The sequence below is a fragment of the Maylandia zebra genome, linkage group LG5, assembly GCF_041146795.1.
Source record: "Maylandia zebra isolate NMK-2024a linkage group LG5, Mzebra_GT3a, whole genome shotgun sequence".
Lineage (NCBI taxonomy): Eukaryota > Metazoa > Chordata > Actinopteri > Cichliformes > Cichlidae > Maylandia > Maylandia zebra.
In genome coordinates, this window is record NC_135171.1 from 11,126,437 (window position 1) to 11,149,160 (window position 22,724).

A 22,724-nucleotide genomic window follows, 5' to 3' on the forward strand; every position below is an offset into this window, starting at 1 on the left:
TTGCCCTTCACTGAGAATGCGCCTCCATTTTGTGCCATAAAGAATATTATTTTTCTGCCAGCCAATTTTCTCTGTTAGTCTCTAATTGGCTACATAAATCTCGGCCGTTGAGGGTGAGAAATGTTGCGGTGTCACACAGTGTAATCTTCACCCTTATTTACCAATTCATTAAGATTCATTGATGCAGGATCGGTGAGAGGAAATGACAACATAAATCAGGCCTCCAACATAATGACCCTAATCAGTTGGGAATTGCAGAAAATGTCATGATGAACTATGTCCTTGTATTAGTGCCACTGTACATTGTCATTGTGCTGCTTTATGAGTGGGACGCATCATCCTGACATGGGCTGTATTTAACAAAAAAGAGTTGTTAAAACCTGATTCTATTAAAAGGAAGAAATTCATGTAGGGTCTTCTGCTATTTAGCCGTTTGCCCTTTATCTTCAATTTAACTGCTTGATGGAGCTCCCTTCCTTTTTAACCCTTGCTGTCCTCTCTCTGGGAAGCCATAACATGCTTCTTAGGCTTAAATGACCCCTGTCGTGGCACGTTGAGGAAGAACGTCTCCATGAGGAGGAGTGGGGGGACTCAGTGGGTAAGGCCACACCCATAATAACGACAGCCAATCACACGTCAAAGAGCCGACTGCGTACGTTTCATGAACAGAGAACTTGGTCAATTTTAAGCAGCGGTTGAAGGAATGACAGTTGTGAGTAACTATTTAAACAAAATAGTCACTCCATTACCGTGCCATTATTTGTGTGTAAAGGTTAATGACTGTCTGGGAAATCAATAGCTTAACTTAATCTCTTTGTGAGTAACTCTAAACAAGAGAGGTTGGAGACATGCACCCGCTGTGCGTTTTTGTCTGCAGAGGAACATTTAACACCGTCAAGATTTTTTTAAATAGCAGGGGTTTGACCAGACTAGGGCTGCCACAAACGATTATTTTGATAGTCGACTAGTCACCGATTATTTATGCGATTAGTCGACTAATCAGATCATCATCCACTGGACATAAAACTACAGCTTATTGCACCAGCAGCATCTGCTCTTATATAACTATCATTAGCTTACAGCTTTAAGCTTTTAAGGTGCTAACTAAAAATAAAGACAAGATGATAGTTTATTCAATTTTAATGAAATTTGCAGATTGTTTCGGTAAAGTTTAATAAACTCCTTGCTATCTAAAATATAACAGGACACCGGAGTATATTCTCCAGCATCTCACACTTGTGATAATCAGCTGTCGTTTATTCAGCTGTGTAAAAACTATAACTTTAATCTCAGCCAAACCGATTTACTCAGGAACAAATAAAATACTAAAAAAAAAGCCAAACAATAACATTTTTAATTTATCTAAGTGACTCATATATATTTAACATGAGTCGCGAAAGACGGCGGTGGGTTTGAAAACAATTTGCCGGGAGTCCGGTGTTCTCACGGCGCTAGTGACCTAGCCCCCGGCTAGCTATCGAGCTAGTGGGTAACAGACGTCTCCGAAAACGTCGGAGCGCTTTTGAAAATATGTGGTGTCCTGATAAACTGAGCAGATATTTGAGGTTTACACAGCTACATTCTCGCCTGAAAATATGTTAAACGTTTATTTTGTGACCCAGAAAGAATAATAAGAGTAATATTAAAACTAACTAGCTACCGCCATTGTTGGAAACTAAGCTGGGCCGCGCTATGAATTCTGGGACACAGCTGCTTCTTCTTCTTCGGGGTTTAACGGCAGCTGGCATCCTTGTACATGCTGTGCTGCCATCTTCTGTTTCAGTCCGTTATTACACTCTTAAATCCTGCTATTATTCCTGCGTCTTTTGCGATCTTACAAAGCTTCAAACGACACGTCGACTATTAAATCAGTCGTCGACGATTTTGATAGTCGACGTAATCGTGACTAGTCGACAAATCGTGGCAGCCCTAGACCAGACCATGCTTTCTTCCACTTATCGTGCATGGTACTGAGAGTGGAAATGTAATAAATGGATGTAGCACAGCTGATGACTTACTCAGTGGTAATTAGCAGCTTACTTTGTCTTTAGAGCTGTGGTTTACCACAGGTCTGTGTTTGCGATTTCACAGAACTGCAAAGCTTTTACCAAAAAATGATTAAGCTCATGTTGTCAGACGACAAAGGAAGCGTGCACTTTGATGAGTTGACACCTGCCACTCCCAAAAGGCAGCAATGCTAATAATATTTTCCTTTCTTTGCATAGGCACACAATATTAATTAGACAAGTTCGTTAAGGCTAACCTCAGTTTTCCCAGGAAAATCTATGTGACACATTTGGGAGCAGCACATTGGGAGCAGCCCTTACATGGATTATAGTAAAAATGATTAAAAATGTATGACACACTTTAAGTAATGTTAAAACAATAAGTGCTTTTGCAACTCCCGTAGGACGCTGATAGATTCGTGTTTTTCTTTGGGTTTTTTTGTGTTTGACACATCTAATTGGTAAGACGAGCTTGAGGGCAGCAGTGCTTGCTTTTTGTTCCCCCTTCCATTGAGCCCGTGGTCAGAAAAAGCAGCCCCTCGTCTCCTGGTGTCTGTCCTCTCGCTGTAGTGTTAATGGGCATAAGCCACATGTGAGCGAGATTATCAAAGTCAAATGAAGGAGAGTCGCTGAGAAAATGTGTGGCGTACCACTCCTAAAAGAGGCTCCACATCCCAGAATTACTATTCCATTCATGCACAACCAGATTTAAACTCATTAGATTTCTCTATTTACTTAGTCTCCATCGGCCCTAGTTGCACTAAAAATATCATGGCCTGCCTTACTTTGGCACATTCCGTCATTGTCTCTGCACAGCAGGCCGTTGCACAGAGGTGTTTCTCACATGGCTCCATGCAAAGGAGACAAACGGCTTTGTGTGTTTTCTGAAATTGCGGATCTACTCAGCTTCGCTACTGGAATCTGCCTTTTTGCGCCCTGCTTGTTGTTAATTTATCTGCACTTGTAGCGTGTTAATACTCGGATGTTCGCGTGAATCATCCTAGTCACCTCTGCTTGTGGTGTAGTAATAGGTTTGGATCTAAACTTTCATGCTTGAGAATCCTATTGTAGTCATCCCGAGGTGATATAAATATGTGTTTTGATCATATTTTATGGCTTCCTCTCATGGGGCTAGCAGTTTTTTAGGGGGACTAAATTATATCAGTAGGGGAAGTGCAGGGGGAAAAGACACCAGGGGATCCTGGGTGAGGAAGCCTTGTTGGATGGCTTCATCTCAGCAGATGGCAAGTTGTTGTATGCATGAAAAATTAATGGTCAAGGTGATGTGCTGCTTGAAAGTCCCCGCTATACATTATCTACTGTGTATAATCACTTATTTGTGGGCAATTACATTTTTGATGTAGCAGGCAGACTAAGTCATAATCTTACTATTCAAGTCACACATAAATCAAGTAATCAAAACCAGGCGCTGTGATTTATGAAGGATAACATCTTTTCTTGCTCAGTTCCACCTAATTCCTTCTTTGTTGTTTTTCTCTCCATGCCCTGGTGTAGTGAGTGCCATCTCTGGGAGCCCTCAGACTTCCTTTGTTATTTCCACAAACCCGGTTACTGAATAATTGAATGAGGTAAATGTTTAACATGTTTTTACAAGTTCCTCGCTGTGCTGTTGTGAAGCGCCACTGTTTGTTGGGCCTGGAAGAAACACACGATTGCTTTGCTTGACAATGATGTGTTTCCATAGGAGACCACCCCCATGGCTGCCCACCCCGCCCGTCACCCCCATCTTGTTCTCATTCACGGTGGCTTGCGAGCAGCTGCAACACGCCAGCCTAATGCGTCTCGAAATGTCAGAAGAATGACTTTTTGTTTATCTTGACTTTTGCCTCGCTGTTTATTCTAGTCAAAGCTGCGTTTGCATCGACCTTGATTCCCTAAAGCCTCGCCCCTCCTTCTCCCCTCCTAGAACCTGTTTACACTCTGCCTGCCCCTAGTGTCACCTAGGAAATTGGCTGATCATTTCACCTGGTTAATATTAAATGGCTCCTGCAAGGAGATGTGTTTGTTCATAAACACAAACCCCTGCTCCTCGTGTTTACTGTAGCCATGGCAGCAATCACTTATTAAACAAACAGCTGCTTTGTTTGCTGGTGTCAGTGGCCTGCTTATACCCTGTACAAGGTCTGGGAAGAACTTCTGTGTCTCTTGTGGAGCAGAAATCTAGGATTTGCAATGGGGGTATTATTTGCAGAAGGGTGGGTGCAGCGTGTTTTACTTCTATATTGTCAGAGAGGTCTGGAGATATGCTTTGCTTATCTGTGACTTGGTTGAAGTGGCTGACAAGATTACACGGTTGTTTGGTCTGACTGTGAAGTCTCCTTTGGCAGAATGTCACCACGGCCGTTCGTTTCTCTCAGAAGAGGAGCGGCAACTGGATCCACCTTCAGGCTTTGTGACTGAGGTGGTTCTGCTGTGTGGAGATGATATGTATGAGGGAGTGGGAGTGCAGTTTGTAAAGCTTGTTGGAATTTAGCCCAATTTCTCCGTGTTGTGTTGTCCAGTGGAATATTTTCAAGAGATACTCAGAGTAGTTTGTTATCAGTGATGAGGGCTGCGATAATGGATTATTTAACATGCAGCTTGTGTTTGTCTTTCGACTTTTCCCTCACATCAGGAGCCAAAATACAGCAAAACACAAGCCTGTTCAGCAACCTTCAGAAGCATTCTGTTGTTGCACCTTTGGTGCACGCCGATGTGTTGTCTAGTCTGGCAACCAAGCTGAACCTAAACAGCTCTAAAGTGAACTTCTCCCTATTGTGTCCTCCTTTGTATGTCATTATCTCCCACCCAAGAAATGTTGTGCTTTTGTTGTGTGCTTCTGTAAACAACGTCTGTGTGAGAACTTGGCGAATCGAAGCAGGTGGCTGCCGAGGCTTTGCTGTCATGAGCATTAGAGAAAAACAGAACACGGAGAAGGGTCAGAGCACAGCTGCGCGGACCAGCCCTACCTTGAATCCACCGCTGACTCGTTTGAGCTGTTGAATTCCGGGCAGGCATGACAGGGGGACAGGCATTGGATTTCCATTGTGGTGATGAGCTCTGGCCCGCTGGCTGTTCTTAACCTTCAACCTGTCTGGTCAGGTGGGAGACCCATGTGACTCTTGTTTGTACTGTACTCCCTATGCCATTTGAAGCAGGGAAAACAAAACAAACTGTAAACAAACAGGAACTCTGACCTTTTTTTTATTATCCAGTGTTTGTTCCAAACACTTGTTTTATTTTGAAAGCAACTCCCCCCTAAAGACCAGGCAGGCATCTAATAATCAACAGCACAGCTAGTTCTCTTTGTACAAACTGTTGTTGCCTTGTTTTGATCTCCTGGAATTTCCATTATTTTCATTCTCTTTTGTTTTTTTAAACTTTTTTTCCAGCTCCGAAAAAACTGACATGCTCCATTAATAATAAGAGAGCTTTTCTTTTTCTTTTTTTCCCCTCACGTCTCCTTTTGTGTATTTTATTATGTTGAAATGTTTGTGTTTGGACCACGAATGCATATGTTCTTAAACCGAGTAACTACACCCCATTTAGCATGATGCTTGACCCATAATTACAGTTGAATTTGCACGTGGTGTATAAATGGAACAAATGGAAAAACTTGGAGCTTTTCGAGTCATCGTCATCATCATCGCAGACACACACACACACACACACACACACACACACACACACACACACACACACAAGGCTTTCCCCAGAGCAAAGTGAAAATAAATACATAGATAAACAAACTCAGGGCCGAGTCACGTGGCCAAGTTGCCCGGGCCTCAGCTGATGATGATGGTGTCCGTGCCTCAGTGCTTCACAGATTAACATTGTTATCAGCACAACTCTCTAATAAGGCTCTTTCCTATCTGCTTGATATTTATGATGGATAATGCCCATTTTCCATTTTCTTTTTTCCCTCCAATTTTTTCACTCATGATATTGCAGCTTTGAATTATTCTGTGCTAAAATTAATGAGAAACTAGATTTATGGGTTTCATTTGTTTGTCAATTCGAAAATTAATTGGGTGTTAATTTTAGCCATCCCCTCATCAGTGCCGGTCGCAAGCATGCGCGCATTACTTTGCATTCATTGTAGCCTTCCTCTCCTTTATTGTGGGTCACTAGTTTTGCATACATTAAAATAGCCCCGCGGCTCATTCTCTTGATTACTTTTGGAGATGCTGTGCATTTGGAAATTTACGCCTTTCCGTTACAATTATGAAAATTTTTGCATGGAATGACAGTGCATGTATAATAGCCATTACCCCCCCCCCCCCCCCCCCCCCCTCCCCCCCTTATGTAGCTTTAGAGAGGGAAAAAAAAAGAAAAAGACAGCTCTTTTTTTCCCGCAAGTGGAAAATATCTTTTATTTGAAAAATAAGTGGGGGTGAATAACGTCAGCACATGGTTTATTTCAAATGGCATTTAATTTCGCCTGAGAATGTGTGTTTCTAATTGGTGTCTCAGAAGGGGAGTTGGTGCAGGCAGGGGCCTGTAGATGGAGTTGTGGCTGGCTGGGTCCCATCCCACAGTATTCCTCTTGCTCACTCCTTGTTTAGAAAATCCCATTATGGAGGGAGGCTGTGCCAGACTGGAAGGGTGAGCCGGGTCAACATCTGTCTGGAGGGAGAGGGGGGCCAGCTCAAGCTCCAGCCCAAAGAACAGGCCCTGTAGGCCGGGCCCAAGCTGCTCAGACAGGCCCCTGAGTGTGGGGGCGTTGTGACACACAACTGAACCGGCACAGGCCACAGTGTCAGATGACTCATTCAGTCATGCTTCTTGCGAGGAGGGCTGAGAGGAAATGTAAACTATAATGCTCTTTGGAGTTTGCTTTGTGTTCTGGTACAGTTTTAGCTCCTCTTAGCCCCAAACTGCTGCTGATGATAGTGAGCTACGAGCCTGTCCCTAAAAAAAACTGATTTTGAAAGCGCAGTTCTCCTCACACCACTGTTTATTTTTTTAAATAATCCCATTTCTAGATTATTATCTCACCTCTGCTCTGTAAATATTCTTTTGTGACAAGTTGTCAACCCCAATTTCCTGTCTGTCAGCCTGAGTGTGTGTCCCCTTGGGTGTGTGTCTGCATCTTGTTTAGATGGGATCTCTGGAGACGCTGTGCATGTGTACCTGAGCACATATAAACTCAGACTGGCCTTCCTATTACATGCGTTAAATGCAACACCATAAATCTGCATTTAGTTCCACTTTCACATTCTTTCATGATGAGGCCCAGTGTTTTAAAGGCATTTATTCTGCTTCATATAAATAATTAATCAGCCAAGTTAATTTGCTTCTGCCTGACTTGGTCAGCTTCATTAACTGCCCTGGAATTGGGGGGATAGATGCATTGCAGCAATGAAGCCTGTGACCAGCACACAATAGCTGTAAATCATTCCACTGATTTGAGGAATTCAGGCACAGATATGCACCAGTGTCACTGGCACTTATCCCCAGAGAGACAGAGGGGGTGTGCTGGGATAGATGGCATGTCTGTCTGGCTTTTGTGTATCCAAAAACAAAACTGAGGACATATCTTGTAAGCAAATAGCTGTGTATTCACTGATTGCTGCTGCCATAATTTTACATAAAGCGTGCAGTGGTGCTTAAAACGACTGCCAGTGTTTGTATTTTACCCTTTTCAGTTAGATTAAGTTATGAAAGTCAACATTTTTTTCCAATGCAAAAGGATTTATTTATATTCAGACCTGTGTTTTGGTGTTAATTGAGCACCCCTCAAGGATTTGACTGTTTTCGTTCAGCCTCAGATTGGATGTTTCTCATGGAGATCCTTTGGCAGGCCTCACACAGTCGCTCTGTTTCCCATTAAAAAGCCATTCTGCCGTGGTTCTTCAGGGAGCCATGCAAGTAAATATATCCATTTCCATAGAAAGTGTTTTGTTTTGGAGGTCCAGTGTTTTCTTGGGCTCCTCTGCTCTCACTCAACGCAGGTTGGGTTCCTCTACATGTGTGCCGAACCCCAACCCCTCCACCATGCCCCCCCCAGCGCTCTCCATATACCCTATACTGAAGGATACAAACAAAACCCACTTGCTTTTCTCCTGCCCGGTATGGACTTGTCATCTGTAAAGGATCTGCACTGGAAAAGACAAAACAAAGGAGCTGTTCATTACTGTGTTTAGAGGCAGCCTGTGAATGCGTGTGTGTGTGTTTGCCTCATTGCATATGCTACACGCAAACAAACAAGACACGGGGAAGCACAAACCAACAGGGAAACCTGCAACAAAAGTGAAATTGTGTGGGAAGAATATGACAGATGTTTATAGTTTGGCCCACAGTTAAAATGCGACCTCATTGCAGTGTGTTTTAACAGCTGCTTCTCTCTGTCTCTGTCCCTGTTTTCTCTTCTTCTGCGCCTTCTCTCAGGTTTTTAAGTCATGATGCAAGAATCTGGGACGGAGGCGACGAGCAACGGCCCAGCCAATGAGAATGGAGGAGCGAGCGTGGAGGGAGTACCCAGAGAGGGGCGACCAAAAAGTGCCGCGCCGTCAGTGGAAGTGACTGCAGCAGATTTCCTGCATCTCCAGCAGCACCAGGTAGACCATTCACACCTGTCTTCACTTTATTAAGCCATGTCAACAGCAGGCCGATCCGCCTCTTAAAGTGCCTCTTAATATTTAATTCCTCCTCAAAGTACATCTAGTTCATAAACACATTATTATTATTATTTATGTATACTGAGGCCCTTTTTGAATATTTAAAAGACGAGGAGTGCTCTTTCTGTGTGATTGTTTGGTTGCAAACGTGTTTATCGTAGCATGCAGCATCTGCATTTCCATCAAATATTTATTATGATGTTCTGACATATTTTAAGTATGTAGGTGCCACAGGATTTTGTAGACAGTTAAGGAACTGTGACATCCAATTGGATGACAGCGTTTTCCTCCGGCTCATTGTAAACACACCTCACACTCACAACTAATGCCACACTCTGCTGTACTAACCAATGAGGTGAGGAGACAGACGCCGGCGTTATCGTCAGTGAAGCCGAAACATTTTCACCATCTCAGACTTGAGGCAAACAGACAAGCTCTTTCTGTTGGTGTCAGCGTTATGTGTGGCACACGACACTGCGTTTAAAGAAACAACACTGAAAAGATCAGTGTGTCTTCTACTATCTTGGTCTTTGCGACAGCACAACTAGGGTTGTTGTCAGGAGCTGTTTGGTGATGATGCACGGCTCTGTGCCGCTGTCTGTTGTCACAGCGCATCCATCAGCATTTTTACAGGGAGGCAAACAAAGCTGTAGCATGGAACAAGAGGGAAATGGCATTGTAACACATAGAGCTGAGCAATAACTCAGTATTATCATTTATCATCTTTGAACACAATCATCACGGTGTTCTGATGCTGTGATATTTGGCTACTGATGAACAGTTCTGTTTTTCGGAAATGATGGGAACATTTTGATAATAGGACAAAATAGCTTAGCCGTTTAAAGAGTCATTGCTTGGCATTTTAGGTGACGTTTAGACATAACATAAATTTTATTGTGAAATTTCAGATGTGTAGCTCAGGTTTCACTTCAGCAGTAAGATGACCAGGGCTTTTGCCAGGAACTTTGTAACACCAGCTATATGCACTTATAGCACTTTCCCCTCGCTATAATGCTAATTGCTGATCATGTGCTAGCACAGGCAGAACAGCAGGGGTACCAGTCTGTAGCTCTGCACACAGGAGAACAGAGATACTGGAGGATTTATTTCCCAGTACCACCGCGAAAGGGGAACTACCATGTATTGATATATCAGAAGGGATGTTTTAATCCATGTAAGCATTGAACAGGTCAAATTAAATGAAGTCATAACGTTTGCATGATTCTTTACTACAAATTTTAACTTGTTTAGCATTTATTTATCTGTAAAATCAGGAACAATAAGTCACTAATTTTACAGGAGCTTTTGGGCTTTGGACTGGCACAACCCTGTAAGGTCACTATTTGTCAGTAGTCATGTTTTTGAATTGTTTAAAAAAAAGTTTGTTTTTTCCCTTTTTATTGTCGAGTATGGGTGTATGTAAATATAATTAATTGGTCAAACATACACTCAAAGCAAAACAATGCTTTAGGTGTCGTCATCTTAGAAGTGTGGTGCTTGTTTTGGTGCAAGATGCCCCTGTTAATTCCATTTCCTCTTTGTAAGTGGCAGAAGTGGTGTTGATTGTTCAGTAAGTACAAAGGATGAGTCAGTGTGTGTTCTGATTCTCAGCCTTAGTCTGTGAAGCCTTTAGGCCTCTCCAGATCATCCCCACTACCCCAGCTAGACCCCAGGCCCCACCTCCCACCCATCTTTTTTCCAGCTCCGAACGAGCATGTCGTCAGTGAGAAAATCACAGCCATACTGAATTCATTACTGCAGTAGTCACACAAAACCATGGATAAAATTTCAATAACTGCAGGCCACAGTTGAGTAAACAGTTGCAGTGAAACTTAATTCCTGTTGACTTTTCCTTCATTCTTTGCCAGGGGCACATTCTGATTCGCTCTGCAAAGACAACAGGGTTACAACTTTGATAAATGCGAGGCAGGGGAGAGGGAGAGAACGGGCGAGAAAAATGTCATGGATGTGCACTTGACACCAACAAGGGATGGAAATAAAGCCTTCCCACTAGAATAGAGCCAGTCGTCCAAGCATGCTCCCTGTTTTCAAGTCGTCCAAAAAGAACTATTGCTCTCCAGCATCTGCCCTGGCATTTAAAGAAAGGAGAAACCAGCAACTCTCTCCATCCTGCTTCCATATATTGCGGAAACATTCTCTCTACTGTAGCAAATGTGGAAATAATTCCTGGTTCATGCCGTTTGAACAAATCCAGTGGTTAATTTGTGTGGCCCGCATGCAGGGAGGTGTATTAATTGTTGCCTGTGATAAATGACGCGCGGATGGGAACGAAGGACGAGATGTCTCACTCTCAGCTCCTGGCACTGGACTTTGATAGGCTACTTACCATGGTAGTGTTACTGGCAAGACAGGCAGGCAGTCTTTTTATTCTCCCATTAGCCTAGCCGAGGATTTTCCCTCACGCACCATGAACCATGTTAATTGTCCCCGGGGCATTACGATCTTCACTCAGTTACTCGATAACTTTTTACTTTTGTGACATTTCACAGTCGTTCTTTTAAGTTTTATTTGTGGCTTGCACTAATATGCCTCTAACTGACACACTGAGAGTTTTTTTTCCTGCGCTCTTTGTTCTCCACAACACATGCAAGGTGCCATTACCCCTTTAGGTGACGCAAAAATCAATCTAAAATGTTTTCAGACTCAAAGTGCAAATGTCTGAGAGTCCCTCGAGTGAGCCGGAACAACAAACCTGGCAGTGGCATATCATTTATTCTTATTAGGGAACATAACTATGAAAGACAGTCCTCATTAATAAAGATGGGGGATGAAATAATTGTAATCTGTTTGATCATCTTGATTCTGACAGGGGAATTCATCTTGTTGACTAGTCAGATTTGGGGGAAGTGGACCATAAGCTTGAATTAAGCATGTCTATTAGTAAGTCAAATATTTTTTTAGGGTGAAAAAGGTGTTGCATTTCTTCTCTTTTTTCCCCAAGATGCTGTTGAAATTCAGCAGATTTCTCTATAGGAGGAACTCAATGTCCTGTCTGTTGTGTTGTAATAGTTAGACAACTGGGTGCCCTTGTAAACATTTGTTGTGCATCTTGTTGCTGTGCTCGTTGTGTTCACTGTTACCCATGTATTATTAATAAATGTCTCTATTATAGCATGTGCAGTTTTTTTCTTTTCATAGCACACGTGTCTGCACCCCTGAACCACACTGTTTATTTGCTTTCTGTTTTTGTTTGTGTTGCAGAAGTTGTGGTTTTAACGTTATCCACATGAGGAAGTGAAGATACTGCAGGGGCGAAAATAAAACAAAAGCAATAGTATGAAAAAGTTTTGCAATAACCTGTTATGTGATTTGTGATTTAAATGATTTTGCAACAGGAAACGGTGTTGTGCAGCTGTAGTTGTCACATAAATGCACGGTGACAGTAATATTCTCAAGGACACCCTGTTAGCTCTAGAGCTGCTGTCTTCACGATATTCACATTTCCTGTGATGTGTGGTCATTTTCAGCAAAGCATCTTACCTGTTTAAACACACGAGTTACTCTTTCGCTCTAAATTTGGTTCGTGTGATGCAACTGTAGAGCATTAAATATTAATATCCTGTCCTTTACAAGAGTCCTTTTAATAAACTTAGGCTGGTGTTCACACGAGAGAAAATACCTAAAACAATTATTAATAACTGCTTTTCTTTTATTGCATGCACATCCATCTAACATACCCTGTCCAACAAGTGCTTTTAAAGATTTTCTACATATTGAAAGATAAGACCGGCTAGCTACTTCTTTCGTTTTCCTCCTCTCTGCCTGTGTGGTTGAGGTGTCTTTCGTGAGGTTGACGGCCATAACAGTGGCCACAGAAAGAGCTGAGTGGGCACACATCCTCTGCTTGCATAATTCAAATCATACACTGTCCCTTGTGGGGGCTTGTGAAGGTGGAACTGCAAATCTTAACTGTTCTCTGATGGCCAAGTGATCCATGATTAGCCTTGCTCTCCCAGTACGCACACACAGACGTGAATAGTATATATATGCTCACGTAGAATGGAGTTGCAAAGGTCAGGCCTTTAAGTGTAGGACCTGCTGGTTTTGGGCGTCCAGTCCACATTATGGGCTAGTGGTCAGACTGAGAGAGTTAACAGCACCAGGTCAGAGAGGAGACCAGAGAGCATTTTCTGCCTCAGATCTCTGCTAATCGCATGCACTCTGCAGCAGAGCTGAGGGCAAAGAGAGAGCGTGCTATGCCCAGATTGAAATACATACACTGTTACACAAGAAGAACGCACCCTTATCGCTGCGCCTTTGAATTGAATTCCTGCCAGTATTTCTGTATTTGCTCTACAGCAGAATAAGATAGACGTGTGCAGTGCAATGCTGAATATTTCACATGAATGACAAAGCCGTCCTCTCTGTGTGTGTGTGTGTGCTTTTTGACCAATCGCTTCGCTGCAGTATAGTGGCTTCGTGGTGTAGCGGTTTGTGCATCACACTGAAAGGACACTCCAGCATCTCTAGCAGCTCTCACGTATCTTCATGTATACTGTTCATACTGTCACAGGAGGCCAAGCAAAGGCTCGGGCTTATTGGAAAATCTGGCAGAGAGGATAACATCAGTGTTATGACACTGCATATTGCCCTAAATTGCTTATTGGTAAAATGATAGTGCTCGTCCAATTTGAATAATTTTATGGAATCCCTCACAGAACAGTTTAATTATGTTATCACACAACTGGCAACATCTGTCTTTATACCACAGCACATGACAGTTTTATTACAGGCTGAATTTCTTTGCTGGTTCTGGCAATTGATGTGTGATCTGATTAATAATCACACAGATGGAGGTGAAAATTGAACAGCAAAGCGTTGCTATGTGGAAAAAAAGGGGGAAATAATTATTAAAGGAAAAAAAGCAAACTCTCTGTCTCTGAAAATATCCTGACCATTTTTACAAACGCTCGCACCCTCAGTGGAAGCATCTCTTTTTTTTAAACGCTTTTACACACATTTATAAATCTGAAAACAAAATGTGTTTAGTCTAGGTGCAACTTTTCATATCCTCTTGTCACCCAGGTTTTGTTAGTGAGCTTTCAAGAGGTAAACCACCCAGCACCTCATTTTTGGCTTGTGGATGCTTTCCAAAGCAGCCTATGAACTCATCCATTTTGTTGAGTCTACCTCCAGCTGCTGCTGTCCGACTGACAAGAGATGAAGCGCAGGTTACATGTGTGCTGAAACCCAGAGTTTAAAATAGTTGACTGTTGCTTGGGTCGACATCCTGTTTACACACCCTGCCTATGTGGGCAGCAGGAGGGGGATTACAGGAGTTGTTTGACATTGTGGTAATCAGAATGGCCACACTTAGAAGCGCACACATTCAAACACACTCACTCGTCTTTCCCTGTAGCTCAGAGGTTTGAGGTTGTTTTTTTTTCTTTTTACACCCACATAAAATAAAACATGTTAATGGAGCCATGTCAAAAGTTGATTCATGGTAAATAATTACATTTTCACAAAGTTTTTTTTGCATATGTTGGACCTTTAAAATTGCTATTAGAAAAGAAAAAGACAAAGAATTAAAAATATATATATAAACTTAAAAAAATAAATGACATACACTGAAAAAAATGTTACTTTGAATCAAATTACTCTAATGTGTTACAATTAAATGTATTAGTTTTACTCAGACTATAATTCTGATTTAATAAAAACTGTAACTGTGTATTTAAAATAAGCCAAAAATATTTATTTTTCCAGAATCATAAATGTACATTGAAACAAACTAAAAAGATCATTTTCTGAGTACATTTGTTCTGTGGACTCTTCAGACACTGTAATTTTGTTACATGCAATTTTATTAAGTTCTTTCACATTTTTAGTCAGTCTAATAAAATAGAGTTTCTACTGATACATAATTAAAAATTGGTTTCTTATGTCCTTGTTCAAAATGTTACTTATTTTTATTTTTACTCCACAGAATTCACTATAAAACAAAAGCGAGAGCTGATTTCTCTAAAGTAAAACCAAGGTTTTGTCACAATCAACTTGCTAGAAATACAAATAAATTCTTCTTTGAAGGACCAGATTTATTATGGTATGTTTAAAAAAAAAAAAAATTTATGTGCAAAAAAAAAATACAATAAAAATTACAAAATAAAGCAATGAAGACTTCAGTTCTATTTACACAACAGCTGATAAAGAGAAAGAAAAACAAAAAACAAAAACAGACCAGATGAAATGAAGCAAAACTGATTTCCCTACGCAGCCTCCACCCACCCTCACCAAACCCCTCTTTTTAAAACCTTTTCACCTTTAAAACATGAGATAGGTAATGCAACAGCCATTAACATTAACAATGTTTCTAACACTGTGCAAACAGTGGCTACTTAAATAAAATGAATATGACAGACAGAAAAATCAGATACTGTGGTTCTAATTTCTAAGTTCTCTCATATTAAAGTCTGTTCCTTCCCAATACAATCTAACAGAAATTCCTTACACTTCCCTGGAGTGCATCTGAATACAAATGAGCTATAAAAGACAAACAAAAAAACACAGAGTCCACTTGTCTCTTTGGCTGATCTGATGCTTAGAGCTTGACACTGACACTACAGACTACAGCCTTTTTGTTGATTTTTTTCCCATGGTAAGTGATTTTTAATTTAGTTAACGTGAAATAAACACCTTCAACCCAGAAATCCCAGTTTTCTGTTGCAACAATGTAAAGCTTCAGTTCAACTAAATGACACAGAAGCTTCACTTTTCTCAGTGTAGACAAGAGAACCAGTTTCTCTTATCACTGGTATTCTTATACATTTAGTAATTTAATGGTGAAGATATTCATCCATGCCATAAAAAGAAAGCCTTTTTATACTTTTCCAGATTTTATAGGTAAGAGCTGGTGTTAGTACAGGCTGTTTTCTAAACATTTTTCCTATAATTCATCAGGTTTTGTGTTTGCATCTGTACAAGGAAGACAGGGTTGGGATTAATTAATCAGCAAACCTCTCTAAACTGAATGACCAAATAGGTTTCTTTTTTATAACATGTTAGCAAGATAATGTTGAAAGTGTCTGATTCAGAAGTGTCAGCGGTGTTACTGACAAGCTGGATGTAAACCCGGGTTTTGGACTAAACAGATGGCCGAATAGTATCACGATCCTAACCAGATTTATGATATTAATTGGGTGCATCCTCAGTCTTTAGTTGAAACACACTGTTTGTCCTAGTGGAAAAATTGTGGAATGTTGTCAAGGAAGTGTGGACGTACAAATGCCTCCCATGTAAATGATGCAAGTGTATGCTGGTATCATTAGGAAGAGTGAAGTGGCTCTCATTGTGTGGTGCCCGGATCATCTTTGATGGCCATGGTGTGCGTGTTTGTGCTGAAGTGGGCAACTCTAAACTTTGAGCAGGTGTCTGAAGCAGCTGGCTGGAGGCAGACAGGGAAACACGTCTGCATAGGTTCAGTATTAAATGGCTTAGAGAGAGAGAGAGGCCTCGGCTAGCCAGAGGACTAATGCATCCTCAATGTTTTATTTAAAGTAGTGCCAGCAACAGCTTCTGAATGCTCCACATCAACATGCACACACAAATCATTGCACACGGAAACACGTGCACACACACACACACACATTCAGGCAAACAGAGTAATTTAGCACTGTTTAGCTGAACAACTTGTGTGTTTAGTGTTGTAAATAAGTAACCGTTTTAACAGGGCCTCAGGAGGCTGTGGTTGGGAAAGTACACGCTCAGACATGACTAGCTTTAATGGCCATTGTCAAAACACAGTTTAAACAAAACCCTTTCTTCACCCGATTGCAATGTTTACATTTAGTTGAATAATAATCCCGTTTTAAGGAGATGCTGTTCTTTAAGGATATCCAATCTGACCCAATTTATTAGGGATAGACTTAAGGATGCACAATTCCTCATGGGAAAACATTCAAGCGCAGTGCCTATTCATTTTTAATGAGAGCACTACTTTAAAAACTTCATAGAATTAATATGTATCAGTGAAGTCTTTCCTGTGCAGAAAACTTCAGGGTAATTAATATTCATAGCCTGTGCTTGTTAACACCCCCAATGCTTGTGCAATGTAGATCCAATTAACATAGAATGGACCCTAAGGATTTGGGCAGATAAGGGTTAAATGAGCTATTGAAATTGAAACCGGGACTCTCCCCTTTTAAAACACTTATTTGTTCCAATAATCCTTGTTGCAGATTAAGGCATTTTTGGGTGTGCAAAAGATGTCTCTACAAAGGTAGAGTTGCCTCAGATAGAGTCTGTATGTGCATGAAAAATATTGATGCACGTGCATGTATGGATGCATGTTTAAGTGCATGTGCATGTGGAGGTGTGTGCACGACACTTGCAAGCACGTGCACTTGCTTGTATACATGTATGCATAGGGGGCATCCCCTTACACAGCCGGGCTAATGTGAAAAGCCTGTAGTGAGCCTGACTTTTATATCTTATTCATAATCTCTTGGCACAGTGCGGGTAATAGACAGCAGTGTTCACCCTTGGCATCTGGCTTCAAGTCCTGGTTATGCTGGGTGACAGAGGAGGAAGTCCTAGAGTTCTAACAGTAGCTAGGTGATTGCACAGTAGCAAAATGCCACCTGCTGCCATTTGTTGGCACACAGACTGCAGATATTGCTCCCTGGAGTACCCTGAAACAACTGTGCTTCCCAAGGACTCAGTATTTAAGACCAAGTCTAAGCTAAATGATAGGAGGTAAGAAGGATATTCATAGCTTAAAAAGAAGTGAGCGCAGAGACCGTTCATTACGTTAACCTCTTAAAGTTTTGCTTTATTTTCACCAAAGTTAATATGACGACCTGAAAAAATCATGCTAGGGAAAAATTATCAGTGAAGCAGAACGAGCACAGATGTGTTTACATTGAGGAAAAGAAACTCAACTACAACTATAATCTGCTTTTAACTACATGAAGTTAAGCTAGGAGATTTGTTTCTTTTAACTGGACAAGATATTTTGGCTTTAAATCTGTAGCGTGGTTTGGGACCCAGAACCCTAATGATGACATGATCAAGGTTGATTCGTCAGATGTTTGGAACGTTGCCGTCAGAGCCACGATCCAACTGTTTTCACAGGTTGTGATATAGTCATCATGACAAGAAGACTGACCTTTATAATAGATAGATAGATAGATAGATAGATAGATAGATAGATAGATAGATAGATAGATAGATAGATAGATAGATGGATGGATGGATGTAACCTTTCAGTCAGTACAGCACCAGTGCACAGTGTATACTCCTTGTTTCTGTTATATGTTAAAAAAGTTGACAGCCATGTTTTTTGCACGGAGGGTAAAATATGATAAACTACCAGTTCTGATGATCAAATGAGCCTTCATTGAAGCAAATATCTATGGACAGCCACACCATGCATAGGTCTCTTGGAGTAAATTTGATTGTTTGACATGTATTCACCCATCAAAGTGTGTATGAGTGATTAATAACAACCCCCTGTGCACGTTCAGCGGTGACATGGCCTCTATTTGAGAGAAAAATGGTACAGGCCGGTATTCAGTGGTGAATAGCTGTGTACCATTTAGAGAATGAAATGGCATGATGGGATGTCTTGTCATAAATAAAAGTGATGGCACCTCGGCATCCTGTGAATGACATGTGCCATAAATACTTAGCCAGGCCAGAGACAATGGTTCAAATAAATCCTCGCACAGACCTTTTCTCTCTATAAAGAAAGATATATATTATTTAAGTGAACTATGAAAACAAATGTTTTTTCCCTCCCTAGCTGGTGACAGAGAGACCTCCAGGACAATGGGTGCTGCACCCTCTCTGTGGTCTCTGATACGCTGTTGTTATTTGCTTGTTTACAATCTTTGACATGATGTAATGGGATGGCTGTGAAAGTACTAGCCAGTAAATGGCACAGAAAATAAGACAGTCCTTTATGTCTCCCTCCTCTGCTTTTTTTCTTTGCTCCCTCCCTTTCCCCCCCCCTTGTTTTTCCCTGCAAACGGGAAATATGTTCTGCATTTGACTGAAGGAACATGAGCCTTGAATATAAGTGACTGTTTTTTGCATTAGGTACTCCCTGGAGGTAGGGGGGGGGAAATATCATGTCCCTGCGTGAAATGTGAATGTGAAATCTAGCAGAAAGAAATATTTATGACCATTTTCTGCTTGATTAGAGCTGGATGACATGCCTTGGGAGACAGTGAGTGGACAAAAGGCAGCAGCACTGCTTCTGGGCAGATGTTAAAGAAAGAGTTGTTTAAGGAGGACACCGTTCTGTCCGTGGACTGTCTGTGGGTGGGATGGGGGGTTTCGGTTGAAGCATGGCAGGGGAAATTGAGTAAGGCCAACAGGAGCGTACTGAGAAGCCCATGATCCATCACGGGTCTTGTTCTCACTGACACGAGGAACACAAGTAATTTCTCTCAGATGGCCAAGCTAAGTGTAAAACCTAAAACAATAGTGTAACTGTGGTTCATTGAGAAACAGAACTAAACACGAGCATGATTTAGATGGCTTGGCACCCATGCACGCTTTAATGTGTCAGTTACACATTTAACTCCTGGCAACAATTTATTAATCCATTTAGGTGAGCTGGGATTTAGTCCAAGGCACACTCAACTGTTTGACATTACTGCCGTGTTAGACAGACATGTGAGTTTGGTTTTACTGCTACTGTCCAATTCTTTAAATCAGAATGCCTGAAACTAGTAACCTTTACTCAGGTCTCACTGCATGTTGTGCACTAAAACTCTGATCTGGATTCTGTACTCTTAAACACCGAAGCTGTTTTAATTCACGGATTCACATGTAAAACCCCCCTGTTATTTAAAAATATGTATTTTTAACCAGGTTAACTTGTAACATTGACATATTTGGAAGTCTTGATCAAAACTGCACTTCTTTTCATTTAAAGTAAATAAAAATCTATTTAGCCACTAGGGCTGTGCGATATGACCAAAATCTCATATCCCGATATAAGACATCTATCGTCCCGATAACGATATAAATCACAAAAATTTAACATTTTCTGTAAATTCTGTGAATCTCGGGCAGCTCGACTTGCGGGAAGTGTTTCCAGCTGCGCGTCATGTAGCTGGAGTCGAGTGTTTTAACAGATGCATGAAACGATACATTTTTAGACATAAGTTGTAACGGCCGCCGTTTTCTTTGTGAGTATTTATTACACATGGTGCTGTGGGTAAAAGCCTGTTCTAACATTTGAGTCTAAGGTTTATTTTTTAGCACCTGGCGGCTCTTTTTTACTTCTCATCCGTAAATAGTCTGCTCTTTCACGTGATTCAGTTTATTTTGAAAAGTCTCAACAGGATCTTGAGCTTTATTGTGAAAGGTTTATGTGGAACATAAACAAGCGGACACGCGATGCTGTTACCGTCGCTGTTGCTAACGACAACGCATAAAAACAGGCGCTTGTCCGTCTGTAGTGTGGTTATATTAAATATAAGAGAAAGAGAGAACTTTAAGAAATTAATATAGTCACTACAGTGACCATCAGAACGATGAAAAAATATTGCTGTAAATAGTTTATTTTGCGACACCACGAAACAAATGATAGCGTAAAATGAAACGATAGACGTTTTTATATCGTCATCCGATATATATCATTATATCGAACAGCCCTACTAGCCACTGATGGAGCCCCCACAAGTTCCATTTGTTTCATCTGTAAATATCAAAAACAACCACTCACAAAATAAAAAGATGTATTTGGGAGAATTTTAAAGAGGACCTTCTTCACCAAGGGTCACATGGCCTGACAGGCTTCCAGCATGTTGTTTGATGCAGTTGGTTACGGCGCTTTTGTAGATCATATGTCAGTTGTTACTCCAAACAGAAATAAGAGATATTTTTTAAATCGCATGTGTGCTGTAGTTGATTTGAAATTTAAACACACAGTGAAAGGACTGTACATCAAAAGCAGTCTTTTATGGGAAACCTTAGGCAGTAGTGAAATTTTAGCTATCGGTATTTTGCATATTACATTATTTTATTCTGTTTGTTCCTTTTCAAAAGCTAAAGTGCCACTTAAAAACTTTGTATTGTGTGGGAATATATCAAATAATGTGGTTTTGTCTGCACAGTGGCATATTTTATATTCAGTACATTATATTAGCATGCAAGATCTCAAGATCTTACAGCAAGATTTCTGGCTATTTTGTTAAATATAAAAAAACCTCAGTGCTCCTCCTTTATGACACTTTAAGTAGTTTGATTGTGTGTTAGCATGTGTCATCAAACAAAAGGTGGCCAATATATGACACAACTTCCTGGGTGATAAAGGCTGACAGAGTTGTGTAATGTTTTTGGTAATTACCCCACACACTCAGTATTTCTGTTCCAGGAAAGAGAGAGAAGCATTTCTGTTTGGCAGCGCATCAGGACAAGTGCCAACATATAAATAATCAGTTAATTACAGTATTGACGCAATTGTCTTGGTTGCACAAGCAACTCATCTCTGGCAGCATATTGATTGTGTTTAGATGAAGCCCGTGACAGGGGAGATGCTTCCCCCTCTTAAAGCCATTTCCAATGGATCACAGAAGTACAAAATTGAGAGTATGATTAATTTTTCAATTTCTCTCTGCGGATATCTAATAATTGTGCCCATAGATAGCCAAGGGCTCTTATTAAACATTAACATGCAAAAGAAAAGTTAGAATCAGAAAGATGGTATTTTGGATTGAATAATGTAAAATATCTGTAGGGCAACAGAGAAAGAAGCAAACTATTCCAGGTTTATTCTTCAAATGTTTTCCACCACTGCAATGCCTCCTCCTAATTACTGAGCTCTTATCTGCACACTCGACACTATATTTATTTTTTCCTCATTGCTAAATGCAAATTTCTTTAACCTTTTAATAACATGTACATGTCAGTAATTTTTAAAAGCTATCATTAGAAATGTCATTTGGACTCGGCTAGGATTGTGTTTTTAATTGGTATGTAACTCCACTGGACAGACAAGTTTTTATTTTTAATTCAAGTTTCTGATAATTAATGCAAGACTTTCCCCAACATATTAAATGTTTGGCTCTTTGATCTGCTAAAGGGAGTGTTGGTGAGGCGCGCGGCATCTTATTAGAATACATCAGCATGTTATCTCCTTGCTTTGCAGCAGAGAGACACTTTGCCTTTAAGAAGTGGCACCTTACAGGAGGTTCCACCTTCAGGTCTCGCTCTGTCTCCTTCTGTCTCTCTGTGTTTCTCCCCGTGCTGTCTCCATCACTTTGCTCACTTCCAAATAATATCATCATCATCTCAGATAGCTGTGGCACAGGAGAACTGCATTTGTTGATCAGATCTGGCTCGGCTGACGCCTCCTCTCCTCAAGTACGGGGATGTGCGTGTAATGCTTGCCTGAACCCGGCCGTCGGCGGCTGATTGAGTGATTCTGCCTGTCAAAGAACAAGATAACCGCATCAGTAAATACTCTCCACTCCGCGGCCCCTCACCAACGTCCCACCACTAGCGGGAACAGAGGTTCTCTTCACACACATTTCCAGCTCGTTGTTATACATGTATACACTGTCCTTGAGTTCATCCACTCATTGTCTAAGGCTACGTTCACACTGCAGGCGAAAGCGCATCAAATCCGATTTTCTTGACTCATATCCGATCATGCTATGACAGTGTGAACGGCACAAATCCGATATTTTCAAATCCGATCTGGGTCACTTTCGTATGTGGTACTGAATCCGATACATATCGGATGTTTTAGAAAGCGACTGATGTTTGAACGATCATGTCGCATTAAATGCGTCTTTTACGTCACTGACACAAGACAGATGCCAATTATCAGCGCCGGAGAAGACATCGCGAACGCTTCCTGGCCATCCAGTGTAGATGTCAGTGAAACTGTTGGGAAGACAACGTTGGAGAAACGTGAACATTTTATTTGTACTGTATAATCTGCAGATTCTGACAGAAATCTGTAACTATCCTTTGAAGCACCGCTCCTCTAAAACAGCAATGAGGATCATTATTAGGTTATCTACATTATTATGTAAATAACAAAATAACTTAAAGCAAAAATTGGGAAACGTAAAGTCCGAAGTCTTTATATTAAGGGCCATCAGTCAAACAATATTGT

General features: G+C 41.0%; 1 protein-coding gene across 12 annotated transcripts in view; it reads left to right on the top strand.

The window, feature by feature from the left end:
• Positions 1-22,724, top strand: part of foxp1b (forkhead box P1b) — a 149,773-nt gene that overhangs the window by 60,069 nt on the left and 66,980 nt on the right. For 10 of the 12 annotated variants that reach the window (XR_013098588.1, XM_076883731.1, XM_076883734.1 and 7 more), the window contains one exon: positions 8,397-8,566. Coding sequence is in view for 11 of the 12 variants with exons in the window: in XM_076883731.1 (XP_076739846.1) it covers positions 8,408-8,566 (159 nt within the window). In the remaining variant the exon portion in view is untranslated. Of the gene's footprint in view, positions 1-3,521; positions 3,596-4,123; positions 4,223-8,396; positions 8,567-22,724 lie in introns of those variants that run through there. The other 2 variants (XM_076883732.1, XM_076883737.1) reach the window with 2 other exon arrangements.